The sequence below is a fragment of the Oryx dammah genome, unplaced genomic scaffold, assembly GCF_014754425.2.
Source record: "Oryx dammah isolate SB20612 unplaced genomic scaffold, SCBI_Odam_1.1 HiC_scaffold_8, whole genome shotgun sequence".
Lineage (NCBI taxonomy): Eukaryota > Metazoa > Chordata > Mammalia > Artiodactyla > Bovidae > Oryx > Oryx dammah.
Window position 1 is genome coordinate 48597294 of NW_024070192.1, and position 20653 is coordinate 48617946.

A 20653-nucleotide genomic window follows, 5' to 3' on the forward strand; every position below is an offset into this window, starting at 1 on the left:
GTTACTTCTCAGGTAGAAATATTAATATTGTATAAACCTATATATGCATATGTTTACATTATACCACATCAGTGCAGAGCATTTCTTTAAAAAAAAAAAGTCAATGAGAGCCCCAACAGAGTTCTTGATGTTCTGATCCCTTTAAGGTGAGTCTTGATTTTACATTTTCATATGTTTATTCCCCTCTTTCTAATTTTATATAAATGTGATCTGTTGTAGTGTAAGTAAAACCTAGTGTCAGTTCCTCTCAAACTTGAGAAATCTGTTAGGTTGGTGAGAATTTTTTTTTCTCCTTAAATTTCTTTTTTCACTATGAAAATGTTCAAATGCACACTAAAATAGAGTTAATAATATAAGCTCCCATGTACCTATTACCCAGTGAAGAAACATTTTGTAGTGTTTTTTTTTTTCTTTTTTCTGCCCTACAACATATAGGATCTTAGTTCCCCAACCAGGGATTGAACCCGTGTCCCGTGCATTGGGAGTACAGAGTCTTAGCCACTGGACCACCAGGGATGTCCCATCTCCCTCTTCCAATTTATAAAATTTTTAAGTTATCAAGGCATAAACATATTAAAGAAATTTGGAAAATGGAAACAAATTCAAAGTCCCATCATCCTAAATTACCATCCCATCTTGCTGTTTTCTTTATTTCTGTTCACTCTACTCCCCAACATGCTTTGCTTTCAGAGATAGAGAGTGTGTGTATATGTATGTGTCTGTGTGTTGTAACACTGTGTTTCTAAGTTTCTAAGATTCTAAGATTTAACATGTATTTGTGTTCACAACAGACTAGGTTGTTATTACCCCATTTTACTGATGAGGAAATTCAGGCATATAGAGATTAATATCTTACCTAAGGTTATGTGGCTAGAAAACGGGCTGAATTTTTATTCTGTCAGATTCCATTAGATTCAGATTCATTGCAGCTGGTTTCTGCATCCGTGTTCTTAACCACTGCCTCATTGTTCCTCTCAGTTATTAGGATATACATGCAATCTTGTTATCCTTTGTTGTTGTTCAGGCGTTCCGTCATGTCTGATTCTTTGAGGTACCATGGACTGCAGCACGCCAGGCTTCCCTGTCCTTTACTGTCTCCCAGAGTTTGCCCAAACTCAAGTCCATTGAGTTGGTGATGCCATCCAACCATCTCATCCTCTGCCATACCCTTCTCCTCCTGCCCTCAGTCTTTCCCAGCATCAGGGTCTTTTCCAGTGAGTCAACTCTTCGCATCAGGTGGCCAAAGTATTGGAGCTTCAGCTTCAGCATCAGTCCTTCCAGTGAATATTCAGGGTTGATTTCCTTTAGGATTGACTGGTTTGATCTCCTTGCTGTCTTCTTAAAATTTATCATTACATCATGGGTATTTTAAAATACTATTCATAGTTCTATAAGCCTGTTCAGAACACTAGCAATGACCCCACTAGTCAATATATTCCCTCGAGAAAAGTTTTTATCATGACATTTATTTTTTCTGCTTTTTATCTTAATGTTAGATTTACAGAAATGTTATAAAAATCAGAGTTCCCATTTTTAATCTTCACCCAGCTTCCCCTAACATTAACCTCTTTTATAACCATGGTATAATTTTAAAAACTAAGAAATTAACATTGGTACAATACTATTAAATAAGATATCGACTTTGTTTTGGGTTTCACCAGTTTTTTTTTTAACTAATGTCCTTTTTCTGTTCCAGGATCCAATCCATACATTGCATTTAGTTGTCAGTGATGTTTATGTTTGTGTCACAATTGATGTTTATCTTTCTGTATTGATTCAGCTAAGTGCAGTGGCACTAGTCTGGAATATAGTTCCTTAATTTCTCTAGTAAAGGTGATTGTGACTCATACCTTGAAGGGTCAGTAATTCATTCTAGGTATCAGGACAAGTTACTTCATTCCTCTGTGCCTTGGTTTTCTTATGGCAATCATAATGGTTTTTTAAGTTAATAATGATAATAGCTACTATTTGAGGACTTTTATATGCCAGGCTTGGTACTAATTTAATGTGATGTCCCTCTCAACAATCCCTCCAGAAGGATACTGTTATCCCCACTTTATAATTAGAAAAATTGAGGCTACACAAGGTTATGTGTGGAGAAGGCAATGGCACCCCACTCCACTACTCTTGCCTGGGAGATCCCACGGACAGAAGAGCCTGATAGGCTGCAGTCCATGGGGTCACTAAGAGTCAGACGTGACTGAGTGACTTCATTTTCACTTTTCACTTTCATGCATTGGAGAAGGAAACGGCAACCCACTCCAGTGTTCTTGCCTGGAGAATCCCAGGGATGGAGGAGCCTGGTGGGCTACCATCTATGGGGTCGCACAGAGTTGGACACGACTGAAGCGACTTGGCAGCAGCAGCAGCAAGGTTATGTGACTTGTCCAAAGCTCTACAACTTGTCCAAGGCTATACAACTGAACCAAAAGAGACTTTACGGCTTAATCTATTAACTATTACCAGTATTTGTTAACATTTTTAGTATCATACGACTTCCTTGGTGACTGAGACGGTAAAGCATCTTCCTACAATGTGGGAGACCTGGGTTTGATCCCTGGGTCGGGAAGATCCTCTGGAGAAGGAAATGGCAAACCACTCCAGGACTCTTGCCTGGAAAATCCCATAGACGGAGGAGCCTGGTAGTCTACAGTCCATGGGGTCCCAAAGAGTCAGACACGACTGAGCGAATCCACCTTCACTTTTTAGAGTATCATACAACATAAGTGTTCAAATGATGGTAGCTATTATTCTTATTATTTCTAAAAAATAAAATATTTTAATCATATTTTAGTACTGTTATTCTACGACCCCTAGAGATAAATTGTGGATGATGTTCTGGGCTCTTGGTGTTGAGTATTTTCCAGCTATCATTTTAAAACTAAAATGACTGTGGAACCAGCAAATATTTATTACTTCCATATTATGGAACGTGTAGGAGTCCTGCTGTGTGATGAAGCAGAAGATATGACGATCCAAGCTGACAAACTGAAAGCAGTGCTAATCCGTATGTGAATAGTTACCAAGTGAATTCTCTACGTGAAGTTCTTAGTAGGAGATCTGGGAAGAGAGGAATCACTTTAGACTAGGGAAAGCTTTCTGAGGAAATGGAATTTGAGTGAACTTTATGGAATGGGTAAAATTTGGATAGGTTGAGAGGAAAGACAAAGGCAAACTTCATATGGTAAAGTTAATATTATAGATTACTGCTTCTAATAGTTGTTCATCAAACCCACAGCTAATATTAATTTTGTACATGGGAACTTTGAAGCTCAGTGAGGTAAAGTCAATTTCCCAGGGTCACCCAGTTAATAAATGGCAGGGCTTAGATGTGGGTCCAAGTTTGTTTGATTCCCCAGTCCTACATTCAGCATTATGTATCCCATCATTTGGTTAGCAGTAAAATCTAATAGAATTTAAATTTAAATATTTTAAATATATAAAAATATATTTAAATTTAAATATAATTTAAATTTTAAAAATTGAGCAGTAGATGCTTCCTTACATAGTTATCCATTGTGCTTATTCAAAACTCAATTGAAAAGGAATCTCACTGTGCCGAGACTCAGACAACATTCTCTATCCTGTACTGGTACTTTTTAAGTGGGGAGGGGGACAGTCGATGAGGAACACACTTTGAAAAGACATTGATAAAGAGTAGCGTGTTCTTGGTGCTGCTGTATTGACACCTAATTAGAAGTCAATATTGGAAGCATAATGACCTGGCCAGTTGCTGAACTGACTGCCTAAGTGACACAAGTCCCCAGGTAATAGCAAAAGATAAGAGTGTTATTTGCTTGCCCAGTGCCACTTGGACACAGTGTTTGCATTAGAATGCAAATGTTCGAGTAGATTCTTCCAGGCTTGTATCTAAGTGGCTCTGGCCTAGGTAGCAAAGGTTAATATATCATAAAATTTGGTGTGAAACCCAACCTTCCCAATTGCAAATGTGTTCACAGGGAATAGCTTTTCCTTCCTGAAAAGCAAAAGAAGTGTTGGGTTTAGAGGGCCACATTAGAAGGCAGTTAAAATATTTTTATGGCTGGACGGCATCACTGACTCGATGGACGTGAGTCTGAGTGAACTCCGGGAGTTGGTGATGGACAGGGAGGCCTGGCGTGCTGCGATTCATGGGGTCGCAAAGAGTCGGACACAGCTGAGCAACTGAACTGAACTGATGCATTTAAAAAATCTGATAACTAAAAACTGAAAAGCAAACTAGGTAAGACTTAAAATGTAGACTTTATGAGCCACTGATAAATTTGTTCTTTGTAATTTGTTAAAAAATACCTATGATCAAATGACTAAACAAATTACGTGAATGTTTGATATTTAATAGTGAATTTTCTTACTGATTATTGTTTAACATAGAATCTTTCAATTTGGTAATATATATTATGAAGATTCAAGCATTTCAATCCACCATTTAAAACCAATCTTGAGACAGTAATCTGAAGTAACTAACAGTGTTTATATATAAATATTTTCATTAAAATATGTAATAATAAAGTAGAAACCTGGTAAGGAAAAGAAAGCAAAAAGTATAAATTTAAAAGAGTAGTAAACAAAAATAAATTATAATATATTCATCTCAATATGTACTTATTATAATAATATTTACTTAAAGACTCTGATGCTGGGAGGGACTGGGGGCAGGAGGAGAAGGGGATGACAGAGGATGAGATGGCTAGATGGCATTACCGACTCGATGGACGTGAGTTTGAGTGAACTCCGGGAGTTGGTGATGGACAGTGAGGCTTGGCGTGCTGCAATTCATGGGGTCGCAAAGAGTTGGACACGACTGAGTGACTGAACTGAACTGAAAATATTTTTCCCAACACAGCCATTATATTGATCAATTTCTAAAAAAAAAAAAAAAAAGACCAAAATTAACCTGATATTTGGAGTTTCTCTGTGCTGTTTTTTCAATGATCTTGTTTCTCTCTTCCTCTTCTCTCTCTTTAATGAGCAGATAGTGTAATCCTGCCTTACTTCCGAAGGTGATTGGATTTTTATCCATTTTGATTTGTATTTGGCCAATGGTATATATTAAATAGCTTATATTTATCTGTGGGTGTTTCGTATATATATTTCTTAATGCTGAGAATCACAAATCGCTGTGTGGAAAGCTTCAACCAGCCTGATTACAGCGGATGTGCAATTGGATTGAAGAATGTGTACTCAAGAGCTTATGATCACTGGCCCGGTTGAGACTGGGTGATGCATGTGGCTTTCCAGGGATGCCGCTATTTACATCTGTTAATGACCCTTCTTGATGGCCGGCTCCCCGATGAGGTGATACGCAGCAGCCCGGGGATGAGGGCCCAAGGCTGCGAATGTGGCTGGGCTCCATTAGGCAGGACCAGGATTGCTCACTTGTAGGCTTTGTGTTTGGGGGCAAGTGGTGGGGGTGGGAAGCAGGATAGCCAGAAGGATTCGGGGGGTGGGGAGCGGGGAGCAGAAAAAAGAATGAAAAACATTACTTATCTAGGTATAGGGAAGCAGACAGGCAGATGTGAAAAACTGCAGCCGTAACTGAGGTATGAGTGAATAGAAAAGAAATGGAACTGGCAAATAAATAAGTAGAAGGATTGACTAGTTCTCATATGGAAGGGGATTAAAAGAGGAGAGGGCTGTGAGGGTTTGGGAAGAGACATGTCACCCCTGCCTGTTAGGTCAGTATCATTTATTTGTGTGGCTGGACAGATGCTACTGAACAGTGAGCAGAGATTTACATATATTAGTGCAGCAAGAGGTCGCTTACTTGGATACTTGCATCCTTTGGTGTTCTGGTGTTGGGAGAAAGCAACAAGAGGTGCTCAGAGGAGGCAATGTTGAGATACACCAGTTCCTGCAGAAATAGAAGATACCTGAAGCAAGCCAGTAAAGAATGTTGCCATTATTCCTATCAAATACTTGTTGTTTAGTTGCTAAGTCATGTATGAGTTGTTTTGCGACCCCAGGGACTATAGCCACTACTGGAGTGGATTGCCATTTCCTTCTCCAGGGGATCTTCCCAACCTAGGGACCAAACCCATATCTCCTGTATTGCAGGCGGATTCTTTACCACTGAGCCGCAGGGGTAGCCCTATCAAATACTGCTGCTGCTACTAAGTCGCTTCAGTCATGTCCGACTCTGTGCGACCCCATAGACGGCAGCCCACCAGGCTCCGCCATCCCTGGGATTCTCCAGGCAAGAACCCTGGAGTGGGTTGCCATTTCCTTCTCCAATGCATGAAAGTGAAAAGTGAAATTGAAGTCACTGAGTCGTGTCCAACTCTCAGCGACCCCATGGACTGCAGCCTACCAGGCTTCTCCGTCCATGGGATTTTCCAGACAAGAGTACTGGAGTGGGGTGCCATTGCCTTCTCCGTATCAAATACTAGAGGACAATAAAAGGACTCAGAATTGAAAAAGTTGTACAGTCATGAGAGGTAGTCCTCTTCCTGCTTTCCTACATGTTAAAGGTTTCTTGGAAAGAATCTCACAAAATAAGGTAATAAGTTAGGGAATCCTGGATTTAATTCCCAGGGCCACAGTATTCTTCCATACATATGCTGAGTGCATTTAGACTTTGGTGTTTCTATCTTTTTTGAGCAAACCCAAAGAAGAAATTGAGACAGCTGTGAAATACATACATAGTAAACCAGCTGTTCTCAACATAATCTTAGAAAAGTATGCCAGAATGTTTGCTCTAGTTTCCCACAGGGAGCTTGGCTCTTTAGCATTGCACATCTTTACACAAAGGTTGTGTCTGCATTCAGTCTGATATCTTCAAGGAGTCTGGAACAAAATTCTGCATGTAAGAAGCTTGTATTGATTTGTTTGTCTGTTTATGTCTTTGCAGATTGGCATGGTAGCTTGGAAAATGACCCTTAAAAGTCCAGAATATCCAGACGGCCGAGATATCATTGTTATTGGCAATGACATCACTTACCGAATTGGGTCCTTTGGACCCCAAGAGGATTTGCTGTTTCTCAGAGCTTCTGAGCTTGCCAGGGCAGAGGGCATCCCACGCATCTATGTAGCAGCCAATAGTGGAGCAAGAATTGGACTGGCAGAGGAAATTCGTCATATGTTTCATGTGGCCTGGGTAGATCCTGAGGATCCTTACAAGGTACACATTAAGAGAAGATAATGCCTCCGATTACGGGAGTGTGTGTGTGTGTGTGTACGTACAAAGGTGGGAGAGAAGTAGAGGTTTAAGTTCAAAAGTTAGTAACTACACTGTAAATAAATTCTCTCTCAATATGTTCACCTGGTCTTTCCTCCAGCTTGGAAATAGAACATCATTTCCTGGGTTGCACTAGATGGAAATAGTAGGTGTGCATTTAATGTGAGACATGTTAAGCCAGAAAATTATTATTACTAATTTTGTTATTAAATTATTCCACCTTGTCTTCTAAGACATGTGGTCAGTTATCAGCAAAATCTCTCAGATCCTCAGCTTCTCTGATTGTTCTCCAACCTTCTTGCTCTACTTGAAACCTGCCTGTCCTCCGAAGACTCTTCTTTCTTCTTACATGGCTAATGGTTTCTCTTTCCTTTGTGCCACAGAGCCTGGAGAGACACTTTGATGAAGAGTCCCTCCCCCTATTTAAGGCCAATCCCACTATGTTTGGTCCTTTCCCCTCTTGCCAGCTTAAGAATGTACATCAAAGCGTCTCCCCCTTCTTTCTTGCATCGTCATGTTTTCCCTCTCTATTAGAAGAAGACACATGTCTATGTCTTTAGCACATAGATACTGACCCCTCCAGTCACCTACCCTACGCTGTTTTTTCCTTCCGTTTATCATGAACTCCTTATGGCCAAATTCAGACTTAAACTGAAGAAAGTAGGGAAAACCACTAGACCATTCAGGGATGACCTAAATCAAATTCCTTATGATTATACAGTGGAAGTGAGAAATAGATTTAAGGGACTAGATCTGATAGATAGAGTGCCTGATGAACTATGGACGGAGATTCGTGACCTTGTACAGGAGACAGGGATCAAGACCATCCCCATGGAAAAGAATTGCAAAAAAGCAAAATGGCTGTCTGGGGAGGCCTTACAAATAGCTGTGAAAAGAAGAGAAGCAAAAAGCCAAGGAGAAAAGGAAAGATATAAGCATCTGAATGCAGAGTTCCAAAGAATAGCAAGAAGAGATAAGAAAGCCTCGATGGACATGAGTTTGGGTGGACTCCAGGAGTTGGTGATGGACAGGGAGGCCTGGCATGCTGCGATTCATGGGGTTGCAAAGAGTCAGACACAACTGAGCGACTGAACTGAACTGATAACAAGACTTCTTTTCAAGATTTATTTGTCTTTTGTCTTTCTGGCTGTGCTGGCCTGCGTTCTAGCTTTCTCTAGTTGTGGCAAGTGGGGGCAACTCCCCATTACCGTGCAAGGCCATTGTGATGGCTTCTCTTGTTGCAGAGCACGTGCTCTAGAGTACATGGAGTTCAGTAGTTGCAGTGTGTGGGCTCACTAGTTGTGGCTCACCAGCTTACTTGTCGCGCTTATCACGTGGAATCTTCCTGGATCAGGGATCAAACTGGCGTGTCCTGCATTGGCATGTGGATTCCTTACTACTGAGCCACCGGAGGAACTCTACAGCAAGACTTCTTAAAAAGAGTTTTTGTTCTTGCTGTTTCCAGATATGCTTCTCCCTCCCATCCCCTCTGGAACCCATCTCTATTTCTCCTGCACCCACACCGTTCCACTGGAGCTGCTTATGTCAAGGTTGCCATTGATTCCCTATTAAACTCTGTTATGAATCTCACTTATGTGATGTTTCAGCAGCATTCCATACAGTTGGTTAGGCCTTCATCCTTGAAATGCTTTCTTCTCTTAGTTTCCAGGACCCCATAATCTCCTTTTTACCATTCTAACCACTCTTTCTCAGTTTCCTTTGCTGCCTTTTACATCTTTAAGAGTGTCAAGGGATCATGGAAATACTCTTTATTTTGATTGTAATGGCAGATATGCACAAGTGTATACATTTGTCAGAATTCATCAAACTACAACACTTAAAACTGATTGATTTTGTTGCCTGTAAATTATGCTTCAGTAAAATTCATTTCAAAAGTATATGAGAATTGTTGATGACCACTCTTAAGTAGTTGGGCTTCCCTGGCAGGTAAAGAATCTGCCTGCAATGCCAGAGACCCTGGTTCAATTCCTGGGTTGGGAAGATCCGCTGGAGAAGGGATAGGCTACCCACTGCAGTATTCTTGGGCTTCCCTTGTGGCTCAGCTGGTAAAGAATCTGCCTCCAGTGTGGCAGACCTGGGTTTGATCCCTGCATTGGGAAGATCCCCTGGAGATGGGACTGGCTACCCACTCCAGTATTCCAGCCTGGAGAATTCCATGGGGTCACAAAGAGTTGGACATGACTGAGTGATTTTCACTTTCACTATTAAATAGTGTTTCTTTTGGGATGATAGAAATATCCTAGAATTAGATAGTGGTGGTGCTTGTACTATATCTGAATATACTAGAAACTATTGAATTGTATACTGTATGATGGCTGGTTTTATGTTAATGTGAATTTTATCTCAGATTTTTCAAATTATTTTTTAAAATGTGAATGGAGACATATATCAAGGTCACAAAGGCTATAGCAGAACCAAGTCCAGGATCTCCCAGCCTCAACCCATCGGGGCTCAGAGCTACCTCACCTGGTGCTTTGGCAAGATAGCTTTTACAGAAGGTGAGGTAGAAAGAAAAAAAATGTTTAGGGCTCAGTCCCTGGACCTCTCCTCTTTTCTCGATTCACCTACCCTTGGTCATCTCACTGAGTCCTCAAGACTTAAACTCCATCTGTAAACTGATACACTTCTGAATTGATATCCTAGCCCTGAGCGTCAGATTCATCTGTCCAGACTGGACCTCTCTATCTGCACATCTGCCTCAGGGGCAGCTTCGAGTCGTCTTCCTTGCATTTGTTCTTCCTACAGTCTTCTCTAGCTCAGTAAATGAAACCTCTATTCCGTTTAAGATCTTAGAGTTATGCTTGACCTGTCTTTCTCACATCCCACATCCTCTCTGTCAGTGACTCACGTGTGCGTCCCGACCTTCAAAATATACCCAGAACACAACCGCCTGTGACTGCTGCTGCTGCTGCTCCGTGGGCCAGGTCCCCGTCAGGGACCTTCCTGCTTCTGGCCTTGCCCCTCCCCCTACCCAAAGTCTACTCTCAGCAGAAAGTTGGAGGGCTTCCCTGGTGGATCGGTGGTAAAGAACCTGCCTGCCAATGCAGGAGACACAGGCTCAATCCCTGGTCCGGGAAGACCCCACATGCGGCAGAGCAACTCAGCCCATGTACCATGACTATTGCACCTGTGCTCTAGAGCCCCTGCTCCACAACAAGAGAAGCCATGCAATGAGAAGACCATGCAACTGAAGAGTAGCCCCTGCTTGCCTCAGCGGGAGAAAAGCCAGCGTGGCAGTGAAGACCCAGCACGACCAAAAATAAAAACGGAAAGGAAAGAGTGGAATGATCCAGTTAAATGTAAATCAGATCGTGACTCCAGACTTTCCTGTGATTAAAACCCTTTAAAGGCTTCCCAGCTAACTCACATGAGGCCCAGAAACCCTGCAGTTGCCAGCAAGTCCCTCCCAGGCGGGCCTCCAGTGGCCCTGTCCTCGCCTGCTCCCGCCGCCTCCCTCACCAAGGCTCCTCCAGCCTCCTCGCTCTGTCTTGAGCCTGTGGGGCACACTCGGCACCTTCACGCTTGTGGTTCCTTCTGCCTGGAGTGCTTTTCCGCCAGATACCCCCATGTCTCACTGCCACAGCACTTCAGGTATTGGCTCAAATGACATTTTCAGCAAAGCCTTCCCTGGCTGTTCTTCTAGAAGGTTGACTCTCCCAGCTGTCCTGTCTCCTTCCTCTATTTTACTTTTTCCCCCTCAAACATTATTCCCATTAACATTGTATATTTAACTTACTTATTTTGTGTATTTTCTGTATCTCCTACTAGAAGATAAGTTGTGTAACACCAGAAACTTTTGCCTGCTTTGTCCCTTCCTGTTTTTCCCATGCCTTGACCAGTGCCTTCCATGTGATAGACGCCTGATAAATGTGGCTGACTGACATACTGCCGATACTCCCTGCTTTCTCAGCGAGAGTCAGGCAGACTCGGCGGCAACTTCAAATCCATGTCTCTCTCATGTTGTGCTCACTGTGGGACAAATTCAGTTAAACTGAGGACATAGTTTCTCATAGTACTCTAAGCGTTTTTCTCTGCTAGCTTTTTTTTTTTGTTTTTTGGTCTGAGTGACTCATTCACTTAAGGTGAATACATGTGTGAAATAACTCTGTATGTGAGTGTGCATATGTATGTATAAAAAGCCAATTAAGAAATGTTAGCATGATTTTTTAATGTACCTAGGGACTATTATTTTAAAAAGCAAATATTTGTTTGCTTTTTTATTTAAAAAATGAAATGTTTATTTAAAAAAGCAAATGGTTCAAGCTTAGTGTTTATTGATCATTAGCATAGACATCTGATTTTAAGACTGAATACTCCAGTTTTGCGATGCTTTCAATTATCCTTGACCCATCTATATTTTGATGGTACGATGGTACCATTGTGAGAAAATGATGAATAGTAATTCATGCAAATCTTTAATTTTGTGTTGATATTTTTAATGGAGGTATCACTTAAGATTAGAGAATGACCCCTTAACCTTGATGAAAAGGAAATGAGTGGAATGTATCAGTACCGGAAGTTGCAGCTGCAAGATACCTAATTTCAAGGATACAATGATACAGAAACAGACACCTTCATCTTTCAAAGGAGCACTCTCTGTGCTAGTATTCTATGAGACAGTAACTCTTAAGACATGATTTGGTGATTTAAAGCTAGCTTATAACCATTGCATCTTATATGCTTTGCTGGGTCTTCTGGTCATTTGGTGATGGCAAATAATGGGTTAAAAACTATTTGTGCTTCCCACAGGGATACAAATATTTATATCTGACCCCTCAAGATTACAAGAGAGTCAGTGCTCTCAACTCTGTCCATTGTGAACATGTGGAAGATGAAGGAGAATCCAGGTAGGTATTATCTATCAGAATAATTTGGCCATGGATTCAAGAAAGGAGAATTTGATCATTTTTTTCTCACTGTCCTGTTGATCATGACCCTGAGCAATGAAGACTGCTTGTTGCATAATCTAGGAGGCTTAGGTATCTCCGCTCTACCACTTACTAACTAAAAGGCAAAATTATTCATTGAGGCTTTAAAATTGTTTATTATATGCATTTGAAAAGTTGGAACATACAAACAATTATGAATAAAAAGTAAAAACCAGCTATAGTCCTAGCAAGAGATCACAGTTATTAATATATATTCTTTCTGTCATATGTATATACATCTTTTTTCCTACATAATTGGGGTCATAATAGAAAAGGTCTTTTGTAATTTATTCTTTCCACTAAAAATTATTTTGGGGGGAACTTTTTATATTCTTAACAATATTATTTGAGAATGTGATATTTAATGGCTTCATATAAATCTTTATAATGAATGTATCATATTTGAACAGTCAGACAATTCTAATTTTTACTGCTATATCCCTGGACTGATCATTCTTTTATGTAAACTTTGAGGAATATCTCTGGTTATTTACTTTGTGTTAATTTCTAAAAGTAGAATTAGTAGTCAAAAAGTGTGTCCATTAAAAAAAATTTTTTTTTAACAATCTCAAATTGTCTTCTCAAGAGCTGCATTCCCACGAACAGTATATGTGGTGCTTGTTCATGCTGTTTAATTGTTCTCCATCCTTGCCAACATTGATTACTGTCAATAAAATAGGATGAAAACAGCAATTGTTATTTTAACTGGTATTTTTTGATAACCAGTGAAGTTGAACAGTTTTATAATCTATCTGAAAGTATTTTCCAGAATGTTAATCAGTTGCTCCAGTATCATTTATTGAATAATTCATACCTTCTTCACTTTTATAATAATCTTAACTCAATTACCAGGCTTTATATTCTGTTTTTTGTTCTATCTATTCTTGGACTAATGCCACACAGTTTTAACTGCTGTAATGAGCCAGGGTTCCTCACATTCTTAATTTTCCCCCCAAATTTTATCAATTATTTTTGTCTTATTACATATAGGCTCATTTTTTTTAAATTCCCCAAAACCTCCCATAATGATTTTGATCCAAGTTGCATTGGGTTTATAAATTAGGATGATCTGAGTGCTTCATAATATTAACTCTTCCCAACTAGATATATGGTGTGTTTTTCTAATTATTTAAGTGTATATTTGAAGTTTTATAGTTTTCTTCACACAGGTTATGCCAGAAGGTCTCAATCTTTTTTGGTTCACAGCACCCATATTGTCTCCATAATTTTTTCATAGCAGCTTTAGGCAAAAAGATATAGCTGGTATTTCTGATTATTGAGTAGTCAGACCCAGAGAGCTTCAAAAGTACTTATGCCGTGAACAACATGGTTTTGAATTTCTCGAGCCCACTTCTACATGGACATTTTCAGCAGTAAATGCAACAGTACTATACCGTCTGTGGTTGATTGAATCTGTTTATAGACATGGAAGAACCATGTATTAATAATCGAGCACCAACTATAAGTGGTACTTGAATTTTCACCTACTGAGGGTGGATGCCCCTAACTCTGGCTGTTGTTCAAGGGTCAACTGTATAATATATATAATAGCTGAAAATTTTTTTTTATTTCATTCTTAAATAATTGCAGTTACTTCTTATGGGATATTTGCATCTGCACGACATTGCAAATCTTAGAGTCAGCTTGGACATCGCCACCCTCACATCTTGTTCTGCATTGGTTTTTGTGTAGAACTCCCTCCACCCCGCACCACCTTCAAAACTGAAAACCCAGCTTTGCAACGATTGTCAGAAGGAATGTGGCACTACCTAGTGTTAAACCACGAACTCCTTGAAACTAGTAGTTCACCTGGGAGCCATCAGATATCACACAGTATTTCTCCCAAAACTTTGAAACGTCCTTCAGTGCCCCTGAGGGTGCCCTGTGGCACCCATCCCAGGATGTCTTGGTGTACAGTGTAGGTATGGTGGGATTTTGCTGTTTTTTAAATAGCTTTAAATGTTTTGCACTTTTTTCTTGCTACTCTGAACAGGATTCCCACTCCACCCCCGCCATTGTATTTTTTAACTCTTTGTTACTGGTATCTCAGAAGACTTGATTTTTGTATATTGCTTTTGTTAAAATAAGTCAGTTTTCTTCTCTGAGCTTCAGTTTCCTCATCTGTAGTAAGAAGAATCAAGTGAGCTTATATATATGTGAAGCCCTTATTGGCACAGTACTAAGCACAATGTAAGCAATCACAGATCCCGGCTGTTATTATCTATGATAATGGAGATGATATTCCTTATCACACTGTACTGTTGTGAGGATCAAAAATGACACACATGAATCTTTTGTAATCATGTTACACAAAGGTTTTTATTATAAGTAACATTAAAATGTGGTACTACCTTTTTTGTTTTTTGGCCATGTGATGTGACATGCAGAATCTAGTTCCCTGACCAGGGATCAAACCTGTGCTCTTGCAGTTGAAGTGCAGAGTCTTAACTACTGGATCTCCAGGGAAGTCCCTGGTACTACTTTAAAGAATGATAGTCTTAAAGGTAGAAGACTTAGATCATAGAGCAGAAAATGGGAAATTTTTTATTCTCTTTCATGTAATGCAGTAGGAAAAGATGTCACTTAACAAATCATGAACACCTCTGAAGCAGTATGCACTCCTTAGGAGGGAAAAGATCTGCTTTGCAAGGAAGGCTGGCTGGGCCCATGGGTATGTGTGACTCTGTGGCATGTGGGCCTTATAAAAAGAACACTTCACCCCCTCCTCCACCACCAAATTACTGTGGCATGTTAACCCATTAAAGCAGATTAACTTGACCTGTAACATAAGTCTGAAATCTTAGAGTCTAGATACAGAGCCAAATGAAGAACTGGGAGAAGGCATTACTGGGAATCTGGGAAGCAGAAACCCAAAGCCACAGAACAACAGTGAGAGCAAAGAAAAGGAATTGGTGGAAGGCTGGAAGTAAAGGAACAGAGAAATATGGGGGCAAAAAAAAAAAAATAGTTTAAGAGCCACTATGGGATATTTATTTATTATTTCAGCTTCTAAAACTGCCCAGTGCCAAGCCTTCTGGGTACACGTGGAGCAATAAATAACATACGCCCATCTCTATGTCCCACTTTGTATTTTTCCTTTATTAGCCGCATTCCCCATCTCCCATTTCGCATTATCAGCTATCACTCCTAATCTCCCACCGAGAAGACCCATGAGTGGCTCCCCTTAGATCTGCAGGCTGCTTTCTGGACAACTTCGCCCAGCATTTCACGCTTACACATAGTCCCCCTGCCCCTCCAGAGCACTGTGCCAGGAACTCTCTTAAATACACTGGTTACTTGCCAAGGAGCAGGGATAGAATGCACTGTGTTGACCTTCCCTTCATCCTTGTCTTGGAAAGAGAGAGGATTTGGAACTTGAGAAGCTGTTCTTACTGTGCCTCTGGGTTGTTTTTTTTTTTTTAATTCCTAGGTAACATTCGTCTAAAATGTTTGATTTAATGTCTGTGGCTTACTGTAGAGAGACATGTCCTAGAAAGTAAGAGGTCTTCTGACACTGGAGCGCCATCTATGAGTCAAACCCTCTCATTGCTGCTTAATTTAACTCTCAGCTCAACTCTCAGAAGTGGATACACTCTAATTCCCACCTTACACAAGTTACCTTATCCCTAGAGCTGCGCTGCTGTGTGTGTCAGAGCAGGGATTTAAACATCTGCTTAGTTCCAGATTTTGCTCTTTCCGCTATACCATGTTGCTTCCAGGCAAAATAGGCACCAAGCTAAGAAGGAAAGATATATGAATGACGAGTATAAAAAATGTACAGAGCTCTGGTGTTAAATATAAGAGTTCAGTATGCTTTTAACAGCCTATTAATGGTGGTTATTCTCTTAATGGATCGTTGTTACTGTGTTTAACCTGTCTAATTTGGCATGACTCTGTCCACCAGGTACAAGATAACTGACATTATTGGGAAGGAGGAAGGACTTGGAGCAGAGAACCTTCGAGGGTCTGGAATGATTGCTGGGGAATCCTCTTTGGCCTACGATGAGATCATCACGATCAGCCTGGTAAATCATGGCCGAGTGTGAGATTTTTGGAGAGCTGGCTGTGACTAGGATTTGCTTTTGCCACCGTCACTGCTGTTCAGCCTCAAATGAGAGCATTTCTTTAAAAAAAAAAAAAAATTGATTTATTGGCTGTGCTGGGTCTTTGTGGCTGAGCGTGCTTTTCTCTACTTGCAGAGAGTGGGAGCTACTCTCTAATTGCAGTGCAGGATTCTCATTGAGGTGGCTTCTCTCGTTGTGGACCCACGGGCTCGAGGGTGTGCAGACTTCAGTATTTGCAGTTCCCCAGGCTCTGGAGCACGGGCTTAGTTGCCCCATGGCATGTGGGATCTTCCCAGACCAGGGATCGAACCCGTGTCTCCTCCACTGGCAGGCGCATTCCTATCTCTGTGCCACTAGGGAAGTCCCAGGAGCATTGCTTTAAAATTGTAAATCTGCAGTTTGATTTTAATTGTGCATAATAGTAGGACGATAGGGTAATGTACATAATTGGATTCCCCAGATGAAACTAGCACCTTGTGTTAGCTTTTAGTTTAACTTGTTATTTCTCAAATATTCTACACAGTATTAACAGCTTAAATTTCATTTCCTCTTAACTAGTTTCCTTTTTCATACCTCTGGTGTGGATGCCACATGTCTGTGGAACAGGCAAAAGTGTAAGAGAAGTAAAGGGTCTGAGACCCTTTAACTGTTACTTGAATCATTGAATGAATTCTGTACCTTCTTGGCTTTAACCAGGAAATTGTGTTTTTGTATTGTCATTTAACCAAACAGATTTCCTAAAAAAAAAAAAAAAATCCTAGCTTCTGTTCATGTGAATTTTTTGTATACCTATAGCTTAATTCTTACAGCTTGGGAGGGAACATAAATATGTGACGCATTGAGTTTATTCTTTTTTTAAGGTTACGTGCAGGGCCATTGGGATTGGGGCTTACCTCGTCCGACTGGGACAGAGAACCATCCAGGTCGAAAATTCTCACTTAATCCTGACAGGAGCTGGGGCCCTCAACAAAGTAAGTTTCTAGGGTTTGGGAGAAGTGTGTGAAGCTTTTCAAAGACTGTTGTGAATTCTTAATTATAGGTCTTGATTGGTGGGGGAAGATATTCAGCCCATGCCTTCCTCAGTCTCTCTCTTTTCCTCTCTCTGTCTTCTCTGCCTATTCATTTATTTGACATAATGAGTGTTATGAGTACCTACTGTGTGCCTGACACTATCCCAAGCCCTGTGGATATGTTAATAAACAAACCATATATAACTCCTGCTGGAAAGAGTTTACATTCTGATGTCTTTCTAGAAAGATCAGATTGACTGCATCTGTTCTGCCCTCCCTCCCTTTTTCTCATCTGTGAGCAAGCAATGTGAGATTTATACCTATGAAACATCCTCTGAACATGGCAAGGGTATCAGGTTTTAATGTTTTGAGAAGTTGTGAAAGCACCTCTGAAGAGGAGCACTTAAGACATGATCCCTTATAGGTAAGGAAGTACTTGGTAAATGTTGAATGGGAAGTGGGCGGATGGATGCATGGATGGATTGCTAAGAAAAGAGTGTGACATGGACGTTTACTTTCCCTTCCAAAGAGATGCTTGTGCCTGTTCAATCCAAGTTCATAGTGGCTTTTCCAGAGAGGGGAAAAAATATATATAGCTTTCACTCTTACAGTGACCTCAGTACCTAAGAATACCTGCATATACAAAGGACCATGTAGTTCCCCCTTCTTTGCAGGCATAGGAAAATTATTTTCTCTCCAAAGCTAAGAATATGTAATAGTCTAAGGCTGGCTGGCTGACCTCATACAACTCACATAACCTCTCATCTTTCTCTATCTGCCAAAGATGAGTAGTAATTTCCACCTTCAAATGAGGAAACAGAGGTAAAAGCACCTGGAACTTGGCACAAAGCATTGGCCTGTGCTGCACCTCCAGTCACCTTTTCCTCTCTCTTAACATGGTTTGGGGATCGAACTTGCGGAATTACACGTGTGCTAAGTTAGTTGTTTATTAGACTTGCACAAACTTTTTTTTTTTTTTAATCCAGCCTTGTATTAAATCCTTCAAGTAGAAGGATTGGAATTCAGTGTCCCAGCCTACCATCCCCATTTAGAATAAGCTGACACTGCCATCAGTCCAGTTAACTTTGGGGGACGCCAGAAATGAGAATGGTGTGAGGTGATAAGCTTGCTCTCTGCACCCACGTGAACTCTGTATCCTTCTCTGGGTTTGTCTTTCTCTCCAAGGAAAGCAGAGCGGTGCGCACAGAGGCCAGCTTGGATGTCCTGCTCTTTCTTGAGAGAGCAGCCTGGAAATAAAGATTGTGAACTGCCTCTACTGAGGGAGATTATCGCTCTGAATGAAACTGGCTGAGAGTCTTAGGTTTTTAAAAAAAAGTTGTTCTTTTGGATCCTTTTTCTTAGAATGAGATCTTGATGCCTGCTGAAGAGAACTGTACATACCATTATCTGTGAGGATCCAGTGTAACAAAGACACCTACATTTCTATAATGTTCCTCTACCTGAGCAAAGAGCTAATTTCTGAAGTGTCTCGTCACACTGAGTTTCTTATTTTTTCCCTGAAAGCGAAAGACTATTCCAGAAGGCAAAGATGTTGTCACTGTTACTGTGTTATTGTCACTGCTGCTGGGGGTTTGTTTGTTTTTTCCTGAAAGCTTGGTAGTTGAATTTCAGTCTTGCTACAAAGAAAGCATTAGGGATTTTGTTTTGTTTTTCTTAAAATCTGGTTGAATTGCTGTGATCAAATTCATTATATTCATCTTCCTCTTAGCCTTCAGGGCTGCTGGTTAAAGAAGAAGTCTAGTTGTAGGGAAGAGACAGTGAAGCTGCAGCTGTGACTTACCCTACAATGCTCGTTTCCAGAAGAATATGATCATTTGTAGCTGAAGGGAGTGATCAGTTATAGGGGTTACCTAACCCTGCCCTGACTGCTTCTCTATCCTCTTACATGGAGCTGGCAGACCCCCGATTTCATGCAAGTTCATTAAAATGTCCTGTCTGCCCCTGTGCCTCTCAGATATGAAGAAGGGGCCTAGACAGGGGCCACATACTCCGGCTGCCTCCTCCGCCTTCCTGCTTGTGCACATCCTGTCTTTGTGCACGCCGCTATCGCTCTCCACGCCTGCCTTTTCTTCTATAGGAGTCTGTGTCTCGCATCCACTGGGCGTGTGTCCAGGTCACTTTGAGTGCGTGTCTCTTCCTGCCCGAGCGCTAGTCTCTGTGTCTTTGTGTCTGGATCCCTCTGTGTGTGTGTGCTTCCCTGAGCCTCCATGTGTGAGAAAGTCTTTGTGTGTGTCTGAAGCCCCGCGGAGCCTCCCCAAGCCCTGACCATCTACCCTGTCATATGTGTGTACCTGTGTAAATGTATGTGGTGGACGCAAGCCTTTAGACTGTAAACATTTGACCCCTACCTTTCTGAGTCTTCATCCTTTATGTTAAACATTAGGGCAATGAGTCAGAAGGGAGGAGGGGCATGCAGAGGTTGTAGGGAAAAAAAAATCTGTGTGTGCAAGTGCCGATCCCGTTGACCCCTTTGAAAATTGAAATAATGATAATGCGCGTCTCCTGACTGCATCAAAGTATCAGCACATCAAAAGCCAGGAGGCATGAAATGCAAATGATAAAGTGAAAGCAGATGGATTGTGCATGATCGCCCGATGCCCAATGAATTTTAAAAGGTGCTGGATTGCAGGGGGGGGTGGGGGGGTGGGGGTGGTACTGAAATAAACACGTTATCCCTGCGATTTTTTTTTTGTTCTTGATGCGCACTCCTGACAGTATTTTTTTCACACTTGAGTGAACACCCACTTCATCTCTCTCTCTTCTCTTCTCTCTTTCTCTCTCCTTTCTAACTCCACCTCCCTACCACCACCACCCCCCTCCACCTCTTACACGTCTCAGGTCATGTCGCTGCAGCTCCAGTGGAAATAATAAGATATAAACCACGAGGTTGTTATTTGCATAGAAATAGCATGGAGCCCCAGGCAGCAAGGGAGAAGGACACAGGGATCATTTGTCTAAAATTTTAATGAAAACTTTTGCTGAGGCAGAGATTTTTTTAAAAACTTTCTTTCTCCCCGCTCTTCTCCTCCCCCTCCCCGCCCCCCTCCACCCCATCTCTGCTTTGACTGCACACAGTTGGGTGTGAAGAGAAAGGGTTGACACTCTACATATCACACTTCTGTAAGGCAGCCACATGTAAATTGTTCGTTCCTTTAATAGAAATGAAGCTGGAAAGACACACATTCCCAACTTAATACACTGCGTGTCTGCATCAAGCTTTTATGGCTGCACTCCGTCTCAGCACCCACGTGGTGGTGCCCGTCGTTAGCCAACCCGGTTTTAATTAGTTTAGCCCTTCCTACCTCTCTCTTCCAAAGTCTCTTACCTTTAAAGGATTTCTTTTTGTAGCTGGCAGTGGTCACCTGCACATAAAACATGACCATCTGCACGGTTTCCTGTCTCTTCCTTTCAGAGATTTCACTGTTCACTTACACA

General features: G+C 41.2%; 1 protein-coding gene across 2 annotated transcripts in view; it reads left to right on the forward strand.

Moving 5' to 3' along the window:
* Positions 1–20653, forward strand: part of ACACA (acetyl-CoA carboxylase alpha) — a 242720-nt gene that overhangs the window by 163658 nt on the left and 58409 nt on the right. For both annotated transcript variants that reach the window (XM_040244115.1, XM_040244114.1), the window contains exons 41-44: positions 6848–7117; positions 11945–12042; positions 16028–16148; positions 17048–17158. In XM_040244115.1, the coding sequence (XP_040100049.1) occupies positions 6848–7117; positions 11945–12042; positions 16028–16148; positions 17048–17158 (600 nt within the window). The remainder of the gene's footprint in view (positions 1–6847; positions 7118–11944; positions 12043–16027; positions 16149–17047; positions 17159–20653) is intronic.